Source organism: Mobula hypostoma, chromosome 24 (genome assembly GCF_963921235.1).
Source record: "Mobula hypostoma chromosome 24, sMobHyp1.1, whole genome shotgun sequence".
Lineage (NCBI taxonomy): Eukaryota > Metazoa > Chordata > Chondrichthyes > Myliobatiformes > Myliobatidae > Mobula > Mobula hypostoma.
In genome coordinates this window covers 33,575,406-33,591,126 of record NC_086120.1, presented here as the reverse complement: position 1 = coordinate 33,591,126, position 15,721 = coordinate 33,575,406, and the positions used below count along the sequence as shown (strand labels likewise).

General features: G+C 42.4%; 1 protein-coding gene across 1 annotated transcript in view; it reads right to left on the bottom strand.

The window, feature by feature from the left end:
• The window catches only part of LOC134337380 (calcium/calmodulin-dependent protein kinase type IV-like), a 146,814-nt gene that overhangs the window by 26,295 nt on the left and 104,798 nt on the right, over window positions 1–15,721 (bottom strand). Inside the window, exon 7 of the mRNA XM_063032344.1 lies at window positions 15,603–15,677. Coding sequence (XP_062888414.1) covers window positions 15,603–15,677 — 75 coding nt within the window. The remainder of the gene's footprint in view (window positions 1–15,602; window positions 15,678–15,721) is intronic.

Below are 15,721 nucleotides of genomic sequence, written 5' to 3'. Positions count from 1 at the left end.
TTGGCCCACAGTGTTGTGCTGACCACGTAATCTACTCTAGAAACTGCCTAGAATTTCCCTAGCGCATAGCCCTCTATTTTTCTAAACTCCTTGTACCTATCTAAGAGTCTCTTAAAAGACCCTATTGTATCTGCCTCTACCACCTTTGCTGGCAGTGCATTCCACACACTCACCACTCTCTGTGTGAAAAACATACCCCTGACATTTCCTTTGTACCTACTTCAAAGCACCTTAAAACTATGCCCCCTCGTGTTAACTATTTCAGCCCTGGAAAAAAGCCTTTGGTTATCCACATGATCAATGCCTCTCATCATCTTGTACAACTCTATCAAGTCACCTCTCATCCTCTGTTGCTCCAAGAAAAGGCCAAGTTCACTCAACCTCTTTTCATAAAGTACGCTCTCTAATCCAGGAAAATACCTGATGGACCCATCATGTGGCAGCAACTTAATGCATAAAAGCATGCAGAGGTGGTCAAGAAGATCATTTGTTGTTGAGATTAAGCATCAGAATAGGGAAGAAATATGATCTAAGTGACTCTAACTGTAGAACGATTGTTGGTGCCAGACGAGTGGATTGGGTATCAGACACTGCTGATCTGAGATTTTCTGTCTCTAGAGTTAACAAACAAAAACACAAAATATCCAGTGAGCAGCAGTGCTGTTGGTGAAAATGCCTTGTTAATGAGAGAGGTCAGAGGAGAACGGCCAGAATGGTTCAGGCTGACAGGTAGATGACAATAACTCAAATAACGCAAACACGAGAAAATCTGCAGATGCTGGAAATTCAAGCAACACACACAAAATGCTGGTGGACCACAGCAGGCCAGGCAGCATCAATAGGAAGAAGTACAGTCAATGTTTCGGGCCAAGACCCTTCGTCAGTCACACCAGCATTTTGTGTGTATAACTCAAATAACCATGTGTTACAACAGTGGTGTGCAGAAGATCATCTCTAAACACACAACACATCAGTCCTTGAAATGGATGGGCAACAGCAGCCGAAGACCGTAAACATACACTCATGAGGCACCAAATAAAGAGGCTACTGTGAATTTTCACCATAATTTCATAAATCATCAATTCTCATTATTAAAAATACCCCTCCTTTTAGTGCCAGTGTATTAATAGGAAATTCAGTATGTTCATTTCTTCCCTAGGAAACATCCTAATTTGGGTGACATACATGCTTATTTCAACTTTAACATAAGAACTGAAGTCACTCAAGCCTGCTCCAACACTTAACAAGATTAATTGTCCACTTTCCTGTCGGATTTCCTTATGGTTCAGAAACTGTCTGACTACACCCATGGAATGAACACTTTCAGTTTAAAGGGAAGACGTGGCTAGCTTTCATTCTAATTCATAGACACTGACATTCTTTCCAGAATTGATGCTAATGCCAACAAGATAACACTGGAAAGGACAACAGGGCAATGGGCTCTGCTTAAAGATCTAAAAAATAGACCATAAGACATAGGAGCAGAATTAGGTCATACAGCCCATCGAGTCTGCTCTTTCACTGCATCATGGCTGATTTATTATCCCTCTCAACCTCATTCTCCTGCCTTCTCCCTTAAGCTTTGACACCCTAATGAGTCAAGAACTTATGAACGTCCGCTTAAAATATATTTAGTGACTTGGACTCCACAGCCACTTGTGACAATGAATTCCACAGATTCCCTAAAGAAATTGCTCCTCATCTCTGTTCTCAAGGGACGTCCTTGTATTCTGAGGCTGTGCTCTTTGGTCCTAGATGCTCCCGCTATAGGGCACATCTCTCCATGTCCACTGTATCTGGGTCCTTCATTAATTGATAGGTTTTAATGAGATTCCTCCTTCATTCTTCTAAACACCAGTGACTACAGGCCAGAGCCATCAAATGCAATCAATGTCAACCCTTTTATTCCTAGGATAATTCTTATGAACCTCCTCTGGACTCTATAAAATGCCACAAATCGTTTCTTAGATAAGGGGATCAAATCTGCTCACAATACTCCAACTGCTGTTTAACCAATGCCTTATAAAGCCTTTACATTACATTCTTGCCTCTGCATTCTAGTCCTCTGGAGTAGTACTGGAGCAGATAGCTGTAAGATGGAATTTCTTGAGGACTCCCACTCTTTAAAGTTATTGTGGTTATCAGTTCACTGCCAGTGTAACATGAAAATGATTACTTGAGCTTAGAGTTGAAGATTTTGGAACTGGTCAACCATTTCTGAATCTAGCTTTTGAGCGAGTATACACATCCATTTCCTTGTGACACTGAAGGCCACTTAACCCATCAAATGCATGCTAGCTAACAGAGAAAACTCATCAGTACTATTTACCCTCTAATATGTTACTTCACTTAGCCTATTAATAAAGATAGTGCTGATGAATCATGGTGACCTTCTGCGGGCCACATAGAATACCAAATATACCTCTTCTGAATTACTGTCAGTGCAATATGAAGCATGTACTTTCTCAGTAACTTAATGTACTACAAATCTCACATTCTTCTGATTGACTCGGTGGACTTAATTCTCAAGCAAGCAGGTATGACACCTGTAAGTGGACATAGGTTCATCGCCATGGCAGGAGGGGGGTGTTCTCCAAGTCAGGCTGAAACACACAGGAATGAGACTCCTTCTGCCCAGTATCTTCTTAGCAAATGGGCAGCTGCTGGAAAAATAAACTGAGGACATGAGGGCATGATTGCTGTATTGAAGAAAAAATGAGAAATAGTGTTCTGTGTTTTATTGAGGTATGGCTTACTTCCAGCACACCAGATATGGTGATCAGACCCGAAGGCATCTCAATACACAGGATGGACCAATCTGCTAATTCACAAAAAGAAAAGATTGGAAGTGTGTGTTTCATGCAGAGCTCCAATGCAATAGTTTAGTGGAATTCATGTTCCCCTGACCTTGAACACCTAATGGATCAAATGCCATCGATTCTATTTACCTAGGGAGTTCTCCTCCATGATCCTGACCACAGTTTACATACAGCCAGCGGCTGACTATAGTCAAGCACTTGAGATACCGCATGATGCCATCATGAAACAGTCCAGCCCAACACTGCATTTCATATTGTAGCACCAGAGGTCCCAGCACACTGTTATGCTAAGATAAGGAATGCCTACTGTACCATGCCAAGACCAGGTTTTGGGAAACCTGATCACTTGGCTGTCCTCCTCCTACCTGCATACAGACAGAGGATAAAGAGCAAAGCTTTAGAGTCAGGACAGCAAAGAGGTGGGCATGGGAGTCAGAGGAACGACTACAGGATTGCTTTGAGTTGGTGGACATAGGCCATCATCTGAGGATCTGAATGAGTACACCATGGTTCTCATGAACATTATAAAAACAGTTACAGACGAGTGTGCCCCCACAGAATCATTCAGAGTCATCCCTACACAGAAATCCTGGATGGACCACGAGATCCACAATCACCTCTTATAAAGTAAAATCAAGTGACATAGGCGACAACAGTTGGCTCGTGGCCAAGTGGTTAAGGCGTTGGACTAGTGATCTGAAGGTCGTGAGTTTGAGCCTCAGCTGAGGCAGCGTGTTGTGTCCTTGAGCAAGGCACTTAACCACACATTGCTCCTGCATGTTGGTGCAGACAAGACAAGACAAGACAGTGGTCCTAGGCTCACTTTGACCACCAAAACATAGAGGCACCATCGTGATATCCCACAGACCCCACTGATCCTGTGATTTCAGTCTCAGAGGCTGATGCACAAGCAGCCTTCAGGACAGAACCCATGGAAAGCACCCACCCCAGATGGGTTACAAAAAGTAGTGAATACAGCCCAGTGCATCACAGGTGAAGCCCGCCCCACCAATGAGCATGTCTACATGGAGGATTCTCGCAGGGAAGCGCATCCATCATCACGGACCCCACCACCCAGGTCATGTTCTTTTCTTGCTGTTGCCATCAGGAAGAAGGTACTGGAGCCTCAGGACTCGCACCACCAGGTTCAGGAACAGTTATTCCCCCTCAACCACCAGGCTCTTGAACCAAAGGGTTCACTCAACTTCACTTGCCCATCACTAAAATGTTCCACAATTGATGGACTCACTTTCAAGGATTCTTTATCTCATGTCCTCGCTATTTATTGCTTATTTATTTATAAATATCATTTCTTCCTTTTTATATTTGCACAGTTTGTTGTCTTTTGCACACTGGTTGTATGCCCATTTGGGGCTGTCTTTGATTGATTCTATTACGGTTATTGGATTCAGTGAGTATGCCTGCATGAAAAGGAATCTCGGGGCTGTATATGGTGACATATATGTACTTTGAACTTTGAGCAACCCCTTGATCTTCCACCAACCATCTTAGAATGGGGGTGGATTACAATGGCAAATGAATCTACCAATCAGCATGTCTTTGGATTGTAGAAGGAAACCAGATCATCTGGGAGAATAAGTTAAGTTAGCCCTTGCTACCTTCTCACTTGGTTCCTAATCTGTGGACTTCACCCAGGATGTCCTGCCGTGTGCAGAATATCAATAAAAATATTGTTCATCCAATAGTAAATAGGTAGAGAGAAGTTGTACTAATATCATGGTGACAATGAAGTATGCCATCCAAATAAGCATAAATTAGGGGAGATGAGGAACCATGGATGCTGTAACTGGATAAATTCAGCATGCCAGGCAACATCTGTGGAGACAGAGGGATGGTTGACATTTTGGGAACAAGATATTACATTATGAGCAGTAAATAGTTGAGAATTCAATAGAAAATCAACTTAAGACCATAAGCTATAGGAGCTGAAGCAGGCCTTTTGGCCCATCGAGTCTGTTCTGCCTCAATGGCCCAAATACTTCAGGCTTTAAACTAATCAACCACAGAGGGTTCATGTGAAGAAAAATTTTGAAAGTTAAAACAAAAGTACATCATAGTGCAAGGTAGCAAATAGGAAATGATAGCCAGATTTAGACAAGAAAGGGAAAGCATACAAACACGAGAGCAGCACAGTGGCATGAAGAGTACCACTCCTGTGACCGGGCTTCATTTTCGATCTCTGGTCTGTTCAGATTTTGCATTTTCTCCGTGCGACCATTTGGGATTCTCCCACATCCCAAAGACTAGTTGATCACTTTGAACTGACATATTGACGCTATAGTGTAGTTTCATGGTGGAATCTGGGACGGGGTGGGAAACTAATGGAAATATGAGGTAATAATGTGGCTTGGTAGGATAACTAAAACATTGGAATGGATGATAGTTGATCTGGATTCAGTGGACTGCAGGCTCTGTGGATTATTATTCTATAAGAATGCATTTGCAAATAGAGCTCAAGTAGAGAAAATGATTCAAGAAAAACAGCTCTATTTGAAAGCAAGCAGCAATAGTATCAAGATGGATGAATTAAATGTACAAATAGAAATGAATGGGTACAACCTCTTCCCCAAGCACAAACAAGTTGCAAGTTGACACAGGCTAAAAAATAAATCATTCTGTGCATTTGACATTTCAGAAGGATGGAGAGAAAGGAAAGGGAAGTGGGATAGCTCTTTTGAGAAAGAATAGAATTAGTCACAGAGGGAAATGGCTGAGAGGTTTTTATGGTGCAGATAAGAAATCATAAGAGGAAGTAGTCACAGATGGAGGGAATTCATTCTCCAACAAACAGTGGAGTATAAACTAAAAAAAAATAACAGACACTTGAAAAATAGGTTCTGTAATAATTGTGGGGATTTTAATCTTCATATAGATTAGAGAAACCAAATTGCCAAAGGAAGTTTTGAAAGCGAGTTCATTGATTATGTGAGGGACTTTTTTTTAAAGAATAAAATGTTAGCTTCAGTCTTGGTCAATGAGAAAGATTAATTAATCATAGTGGAGTAAAGAATCATTTGAAGAAAAATGATCATAAGGTAAAGTTTACATTCAGATTGAAAGTAATGAACTTAGGTCTGAACTGATGTTTTCAAATTAAATAAAGACAATTAAATGCTATGTGGGCAAAGTTGGTTAAAATGGATTGGAAAAGATTTAAAAGAGAACTGAGGAGCAACTTTTCCACCCAAAGGGTGGTGAGAACAAAGTTCAGAGTAAATTATATAGCATATGAGCCTACTTCCAGATGAAGATGGTGCCACTGAACAATGCGACCAAGGGCATTCTCCAGCCAGTCCACAAAACTACTTCTGTCTCTTCTTTTACATCATCTTTTTCTTTCAAATGTGGTTGAAATGCTGGAGCCTGTGACCTATGTTTTCGTGGTTTGTTTTCAGGCCAATTGAGCGATCTGGTGCTTTGCTGTCTCCGAGGGTGTTCAGAGAGGTTTTGAGGTCAAGAAGCCTGGAGATGGGGCACGAGCCTATGATCGACTCCCATTTCTCATTGATCTTGATGATCAATGCATCGAGGAAGATCGAAATCATCGAGAGAGCAGAAGGCGAGCGAGTGTTTAGCGCCATCTACCAGCTTCTTGCTCGCTGTTATTGGAGGAAGGTGCCTGCGTGTGATGGTTTCTCCCTCCCTCTCGCTCACTACTCCCAGAAGAAGGTCCCTGTGTTCAAATGGCCTCTCTCTCCCATTAGCTCGATGCTGCTGGAGTCCTGGGTGTTGGGCAAGGTTTAATCGACATGGTTTGCGGATTGGACTCTGCAGTTCACATTATGATGTGCTTCTGTTTCTGGTCACTCCTTTATTTGTTGGTATTTTGGGTGTTTTTGACTGGGGCGGTCAGCAGATAATGAACGGCACAGTGCTAGATTGAAATGAACTCAGCTGATCTGAATATGCCTGGACTCTTTTGATCTTTTGTTTTATATTCTGTGTTTCTTGATCCTTTTTTGCCATTTTTGCTTTTTTTTTGCCAATGGGGGTGGGGGTTGATGTCTTTCTTTAAACACGTTCCATGGTTTCCTATTTTGTGGCTGTCTCTGGGAAGATGAATCTCAGGGTCGTACACTGCACGCATACTTTGATAATAAATGTACTTTGAACTGAATTTTATAGTATATTAGTATATGATCATATGGGATGAGCTGTCAGAAGAAGTGGTTGAGGCAGGTACAACAGTTTCATTTAAGAAGAGCTTGTTTGATACATGGTCTTAGAAGGATTTGGGCTGAATGCAGGAAATTGGGTATAGCTGCCAGGGCACTGAGTCAGCACGGACACTTTGGGCCAAGGGTCCCGTGCCCATGCTGTATTGATCTATGACCTGTATGACCCTAAAATATATTAAAAAGTAAAATGGAAGATAAGCATTAGTAGACACTTATGACATAATTCTTAACAAAAATATTTTCACCTGAGAAACAAAAGCTTGACAGAAGAATGAGCTAACCATCCATTATAATGCTAAAGAATTGAAAGAAAATATATAGAATCCTATGAAGGTTTAACGATTGGCCAGACGATTGGAAGATTTCAGACAGCAGTGAAAGATTCCCAAAACAAAAACTGAGGGGGAGAAAATAGATTAGAAAAGAAATGTAACAACAAAGAATATGAGTTTCTACAAGAACATACACAGGAAGAGATTGCCCTGGGAGGGTGAATATTCTTAGAGGATACAACTGGGGAATAAATAATGGGAACTAGGAACTGGGTGAATGAACAAATATTTTTCATCCACCACTATAATAAAAGACGTGAAGAGTGATAAGAAAATAGAAAATCCGGGAGTAGAAGGTAGGGAGGAAGCTCCAACATTCACTATCACAAAAGTAAAAGTAATCAATAGACAGACCTGTGGGCTGGCTTCTCAGCTTTGTAAATAAAGTGGATGTGGAGCTTGTGGAGTCGTTGGTTGTGATAATCCAAAATCATCTCGGTACAGTGAAGGTGGCGGGATCTCTACCAAAGTTAGGTGTTCCTTCCCTCTGCATGCCTGCAGGTCACCCTTGGGCAAGGTGTAGCACCTGTTTAGCCCCCCCCCACCCCCCCCGGATCAGGGTCACGTGAAGCCATGGGAGCAGGTGGTGGATGGTCACATGAGCAGCTGGTTCATATCACAAGTCTTGATTATGTCACCACTGATGCCAGGTAGACACTCTCTGAAGAGTACTGATAATGGCTGGGGTCACCCCTCTTGTAAAGACACTTCCTAGAAGATGGCAATGTCAAGCCACTTTGGTCGAAAATGAGACCGTGATTAGCCCTGTTTACAAAAGGAGTGGGGAAAGAAAGCACTGAAACATAGATTAACAGAAGAAAGAGTAAGCTCAAAGTTCAAAGTAAACTTATTATCAAAATACATATGTGTCACCATATACAGCCCTGAGATTCATTTTCTTGCGGGCATACTCATATCCAATAACCATGATGGATTCAACGAAAGACCGCAGCAAATGGGTGCACAGCCAATGTGCAAAAGACAACAGCTGTGCAAATACAAAGAGAAAGAAGAAATAACAATAATAAAATAAATAAATAAGCAACAAACATCAAGAGCATGAGATGAAGAGTCCTTAAAAGTGAGAGTCGTTCTGCTGTCTGGTTCTTCAAGCCTGCTCCACCACTCTATATGGCCACAGCTGATTCTCTACGTCAGTGCAATTTTTCTGTCCACTTCCCCTTACTCCATGATGCCTTTGGCGTCTAGAAATGCTCCCACATTCTCCTTAAATGCATTTAGTGACAGCCATCTGTGGTAATGTTTTGTCGAGCGCCCGAGACTTTTACTCTTCATTTTTATATTTCTCTTTTGTCTATCCACTAATCCAATATTCATTCCTTTACTTCCCTTTCTGGACTGATGCTGAAATCACCCCTTCTAATTGACACTTGCTCAGACTCTATGCTGTTCATTTCACCAACTGATTGATTGGTTAAGGTGTTGCAGTTAGCTCACATCTTGTGAATAAATACAGATAAAAAAGCAAACAAGGACACAGTGTTATTTTGTAAAATAATTAGATCGGACTTGGAGCTAAAATTAACAGCCTTACATCTGTCATTGGGGTTAATGCTGGAGAGAATTATTAAGAAAGAAGTGGGATAGATAATAATACAATCCTAGAGAGTTAACTTAATTTTATGGTAGAGAAATCATGTCTGTCAATTTATTGGGTTGTCTGAGGATTTAGCAAGCAGAAGAGATGAAGGGAACCGGTGGATAAAGTGTACTTTGGATTTACGCAAGGCGACACAGACAAAGGTTCAAAGAGTTCAGGGCACAGGGAGTAATCTGTTTGCATGGCTAACAAGTTGAAAACAGTGAGTCAGGGATTAAGGGTTCAAATTTGTTTTTGTTTTTAATAGGGGTTGGAGCTCCACTACTTTTGATGCATGTTAATAACGTTGTTGATTGAGCTGAGTTGAGTGTACGGTTGCTGGATTTGTTGCGGACTCTCTGATGCGTGGGGAAGTTGTAAAGAGTAATGCACAAGGAATAAAGTGCTGAAGTTCCGGGCTGGAGCACGTCGTCAGGACCGGCAAGGAAGCGGGGAGAAGTCAGAATTAGAAGATGGGGGGGGGGGAAGGAGTACGAGCTGGAAGGTGATAGGTGAGACTAGGTGAGGCGCGAAGGTATGGGGTGGGGGAGGGGCTGGGAGGTGATAGGTGGAAAAGGTAAAGGGCTGATAAGAGAGCAGAGTGGACCATGGGAGAAAAGGAAGGAGGAAAGGCATCAGAGGGAGGTAACAGGCAGGTGAGGAGAAGAGAAGGGGTAAGTAGGGGCCAGAACCGGGAAGGAATACAGAGAGAATGGAAAGAAGGGAGAAATCACCAGAAGTTAGAGAAATCGTTGTAAATACCATTAGGTTTCCATATGGAATTGGAGGTGTTGCTCCTCCAACCTGAATGTGGCCTCATCATGGCAGTAGAGGAGGCCATGGACTGACATCTGGGAACGGGAATGGGCAGTGGAATAAAAGTGTTTGGCCACTGGGAAATCCTGCTTGTTGCAGATGGGGCAAAGTGTTCCCCAAATCTACGTTGCGTCTCACTGATGTAGAGGAGGCCACATCAGGAGCACTGGATACAGTAGATGATTCCAATAGACTCACAGGTGAAGCGTTGCCTCACCTGGAAGGACTGTTTGGGGCCCCTAATGGTAGTGATGGAGGAGGTAAGTGGGCAGGTGTATCACTTCTTCCGCTTGCAGGGATAAGTGTCGGGAGGGAGATAAGACCATAAGACAAGACAAAGGAGCAGAAGTCGGCCATTCGACCCATTGTGTCTGCTCCGCCATTTTATCATGGGCTGATCCATTCTTCCATTTAGTCCCACTCCCCCACCTTCTCACCATAACCTTTCATGCCCTGGCTACTCAGATACCTATCAATCTCTGCCTTAAATACACCCAATGACTTGGCCTCCACTGCCGCCCGTGGCAACAAATTCCATAGATTCACCACCCTCTGGCTAAAAAAATTTCTTCGCATCTCTGTTCTGAATGGGCGCCCTTCAATCCTTAAGTCATGCCCTCTCACACTAGACTCCCCCACCATGGGAAACAATTTTGCCACATCCACTTTGTCCATGCCTTTCAACATTCGAAATGTTTCTATGAGGTCCCCCCTCATTCTACAGTGGGGAGGGATGACTGGACAAGAGAATCACAGACAGAGCAATCCCTGTGGAAAGCGGAGAGTGGGGCAAGAGCTAGAGATGTGTTTGGTGGTAGGGTCCTGTTGAAGATGGTGGAGGTTGTGGAGAATGATGTGTTGGATATGGAGGCTCATATGTGGTAGATAGGTTCTAAGGATATCCCCGAGAGTCTGTAAAGCAGGGCTTCCCAACCCTTTTTATGCCATGGACCCTAACCGTTAACTGAGGGGCCCATGGAACCCCTGCTGTAAATGGATATGGTGAGTAGGCAAAAAATTACAGCAGTTGGAGTGTAAAATGGGAAAATTTGAGGTCATAAATTTTGAGGAAAATAGAGACTATCAGAACACTGTTGAATTGGATGAGGATTGAAAGCCTATAGAATGCTGCCGCATAGAGCAATTTGCATGTCCTCATTCATGGAGTTCAGAAAGTTAAAATACTTCTATAGTAAGTAATTAGGCAAAATGAATGTTGGCAATTACATTAGAAGGAATGGAATGGGAAAGTGAGTGATTCTTGCTGGAATTGAACAGGCCATTGGTGAGACTACACTTGGGATCCATGAACACAGTTTTGGTGCCCTTATTTACACAAGGGGACTTGCACTGGGGCCAATTTAGATAATATTCCAAGGATGAAGGGGGTTTCTAATGAGAAAAGAGAGAATATGTTGAGTCTTTATTCAACAGACACGAGAAGAATCTGTTGATTCTTCAGCAATTGCTGACATATATGAGTTTAAGGAGGCTCGACTAGGCAGATATTGAGCAGTTTCCTCTTGTGGGCGAAGTTAGAACACAATTCCAGAATGGGGAGTTTACCCATTTAAGACTGGGACAGGGAGGAATTTCTTCTCTCAGAGGTTGCATTCGTTGGAATTGTCTACTCCAGAGGGAAGTGGCGATGCAGGTCAGTGAAAGGTGTTCAAGACAGACATAGACAGACACTTGGACTGAGTGTTACAAGCAACAAACAATGTGCTGGAGGAACCCAGTGGGTCGAGCGGCATCTGTGAAAGACCATGAAAGGAAAAGAGTTGTTGGTGTTACAGGTCAAAACCTTGCATTAGGACTGGTGCAGGGCTTTGACTTGAAATGTTGACAATTAATTCATTTCCATCCACTGACGATACTCAACCTGATGAGCTCCCCCCCCGAGACTGTTACTGCAGATTGGAGCATCTGCATTTGTTGTGCCTCCAAGTGTTCCAAGCAATGGAGTGAATGCCAAGATCAAATTGATGGAAATCTTACAGAATGTTAGAGACAGTTTGAGGAGCCACTTGACCTATTCCAGCTTCTTCTTCTAAATATCCGACTTTCATGGTAATTTAAGTAGGAAGCAATCCTTTTAAAAATTTGCCTGAGGAGGTAGTGCTGCCTATGGAGTTGCAGCAAGCATTACAAGGCCTGAATGGTGCAGTTTTATTGAAAAAAAACTGTTGAAGATCTATCAGCAGCAGTTAGTGTAACGGCTAGCACAGCACCAGCGATCAGCTTCAATTCCCGCCGTTGTCTGTAAGGAGTTTGTATGTTCTCCCCGTGACCACGTGGGTTTCCTCTGGGTGCTCCAGTTCACTTCCCACACTCCAAAAGAGAAATGGGTTAGGGCCAAGTAAGTATGCTCTGTTGGTGCTGGAAACGTGGCAATGCTTGTGTGCTGCCCCCAGCACATCCTCACACTGTGTTGGCCTTTGGCACAAATGAGCATTTCACTGTTTTAGTGCACACGTGAAAAATAACACTAAAGTTTTTTCTCTCTTTTTAAAAATCAGTCTACCTCCTGCACCTAATAACGTGGCCACTGAGTGTATGTTCATGGTCTTCTGCTGCTGAAGCCCATCTACTTCAAGGCTCAACGTGCTGTGCTTTCAGAGATGCTCTTCTGCACACCACTGTTGTGGTTATTTGTTGCTACCTGTCAGCGTGAAGCAGCATGGCTATTCTCCTCTGAGCTCTCTCTCATTAACAAGGCATTTTCTCCCAGAGAACTGCCATTCACCGGATTTGTATTTTGTTTTTCACACCTTTCTGTGTAAACTCTAGAGACCGCTGTGTGTGAAAGTCCCAGGAGTTCTGAGATGCTCAAACCCCCGTATCTGGTACTAACAATCATTCCACGGTCAAAATTACTTAGATCACACTTCCTCCCCATTCTGACAGACGTGAACCTCTTGACCACGTCTGCACGCTTTTAAGCATCGAGTTGCTGCCACAAGATTGGCTGATTTGATATTTACATTAACAAGCAGGCATACAGTTGTACCCAAAAAAGTGGCTACTGAGTGCACATTTTCATTTACTTTTTCTTCAAAGTGTACTGTGTGGTTATCTCTCAAATTGTTCCTTTGGTGGTTGTGGTATGAAGGAGATGGAAAAGGTGAGGTGGCCAGAATAGGTGAGAACTAGGAGCTATTCAGATTATATAAAAGGAAATGGAGTTTTGATGAGGAATTAATTAACTTCAAGTCATTGTAATTGTTATTGGATGAGTGACTACAGAATGTTGCTGAACAGAGGGATTTAGCCGTGTTTCTTGGAGATGGAAAATTCCTTAGAATCTTTTTAAAATTCAGTAAGAATTGCCTAATTTTGCCAAACACTAATAAGAACAGCATAAATGTACTGAACATAAAATAAAAGTGAAAAATTCAAGCCTTCTTTATAAATGTCACATTTTTTTCTGAAATGAACAGCGCAGATTAAATTCATCCCCACCTGCTAACTTCAGAATCTTGACATGAACGCAAGCAGAGAGAGCAACAGACACTGTGAAAACTCATCTTTGCTTAGGGCTGTCTGATTCCATCTCGGTTATAATATTTTCTCTGTTACAATGACTGTTAACTGTGACAGGAAAAAAGATTAGAACGAAGGCAGCAAATCTGACACTTCCCACGATAAATAACAGGCCGCTTTTAACACAGCTCCATCTGCGATTGTCTCACACCTCACGCAACCACCTAATATGATACATATGATAAGGCCAACCACTCCATTTTGGATTTTACTTCAGCCTTTAAAAAATTCAGGAAAAAAATTACCTGAAGCTGAAAGAATCCTCTGTATTAATGTATTTATCTGTATTCATATATTTAATGCATTTTTGTTTCAGTTCATAGAACTAAGACAGATGAAAGGCAATGAAATGTGGAGCAAATGGAAGACCTGAAGGGGAGGGCTTTTCCTGTGAAGGATTGGGCTATATCTACTACCTTTAGTTGGCTTTTCCATTCTAGGAATGGAAGCACCAATGCCCAAGAACAGAAAAGCCTGCAAAAATTGATGGATACAGCCCATGTTTTTCGTTGTATTTGCACAGATTGCTTTCTTTTACACACTGGCTGTTTGTCAGTCTTTGTGTGCTTTTTCCCCATTGATCCTGTTGTATTTCTTTGTTCTATTATGAATGCCCGCAAGAAAAATGAATGTCAGTGAATATGGTGACATATACGTCGTTTGATAATAAATTTACTTTGAACTTTGGGTGTGATTTGAGAGAGAAGAATAGACTCCTAGAAAGTATTTGTGGTAGCATAATGTTGGAGAAAACATTTAATATCAGCAATAACACCAGCAATGGTGCCATGGTGGTGCAGTGGTTAGAGCAATGCTAATATAGCTCAGGGTCGTCCAGACTTCAGAGTTCAATATATTTTGGCACTGTGCCACAAAGAAAATTTTGGAGAATAGGACAAGAGGTGGCTAAGGAGGTAGGTTTTGTGGAGGATCTTAAAGGGGGAGAGAATAGGAGAGACTTGGGACAAGAGAAAATCTGCAGATGCTGGAAATCCAGGCGACACACACAAAATGCTGGAGGAATTCAGCAGGCCAGGCAGCATCTACAGAGAGATTTGGGTGATTTTAGGACTATGGCAACTGAAGACAGCTGCCTGTGGAGGGGTGATTAAATTCAGGCAATAATGAGAGTTCTGAATTGGAGAAAAGTCAGAGTTTGAGGTCTGAGAGAAGGGAGGAGACCATGAAGAAATCTGAAAACAGGAACTTGGTGTAATTTAAAATTTGGTTAGCAGATTGGTGGATAAACTTATGGGAAGTGGAACAAGGGAGGACACCTAGAAACACTTTCAATGGTTGAATCTAGAGGTAACTTTGAGATTTAGCAGTAGGTAAACAGAGCAGGGATGATGTTTGGCTGTATGGCAGTAGGTGGTCCACATCCTGGCAATGAGGCGAAACAGTATCTGTATGGAGATCAACCCTGGTTTTGGACAATGCAGGTGAAGACCACCCTGTAGATGAGAGATACAAAGTCAGGACGAGCCCTATTGATTTGTCAGCTGGACTCCAAATGCAGCACGAGAGAGCAGGAAGAGAAGACACTGCTGGTCAATCTTTGGACACCTTTATTCATCTAGATGATGGAAAATTATTTCACTTCTCTTACCCTTGGGAGAATACCACTGGGAAAATGGGACCTGCTCATCAGAATTATATAAAAGAAGCCGACCCAGTTAACACTTCACTCTGATTGAGATGTATTTGCTCTGTAAAGAGAAATGAAGGGACAGAAGGTTTAGGTTGATCTTGGAGTAAGTTAAAGAATCAGCACAATATGGAGGGTCTGTACTGTGCTGTACTTTCCTATGTTCTAATAAATAGGAATGAAATTAGAGGAGGTTATTTCCTCATAAAAGTATGAAAGTACCTCCTCTTTCCCTTTCTCCGACAATACCTTTCTTCCCCTGGGTCCCCTCCTCCTCCACTTTCTCCAAAGATCCATTCTCCTCTTCCATCAGGTTATGTCTTCTCCAGCCTTTCCTACCTGGCTTCACCTATCACCTTCTACCTATCCTCCTTCCCCTTCCCCACCTTTCTTTATGCTGTGTCTTCCCCCTTCCTCTCCAGTCCTGAGAAGGGTCTCGGCCCGAAACGTTGACTGTTTATTCATTTCCACGGATGCTGCCTGACCTGCTGAGTTCCTCCAGCACTTTGCGTGTGTTGCTCTGGACTTCCAGCATCTGCAGACTTTCTCCTGCTTATAATTTATAATGGATTGTGTTCCTTCAGTAAGTTTGCATCCAAAGATCATGACATTTTAAAATATCGAAAGAAACCCTATCTCACTTACCACAATAACCTGGAGTCCCACATACTGTCTTCATGGCAACCTGTTCATTCACAATTTTGGACAGACCAAAGTCAGCTAAAAGCAAGAAGAAAGATAATGTAAATGAAAGTGAAGTGAGA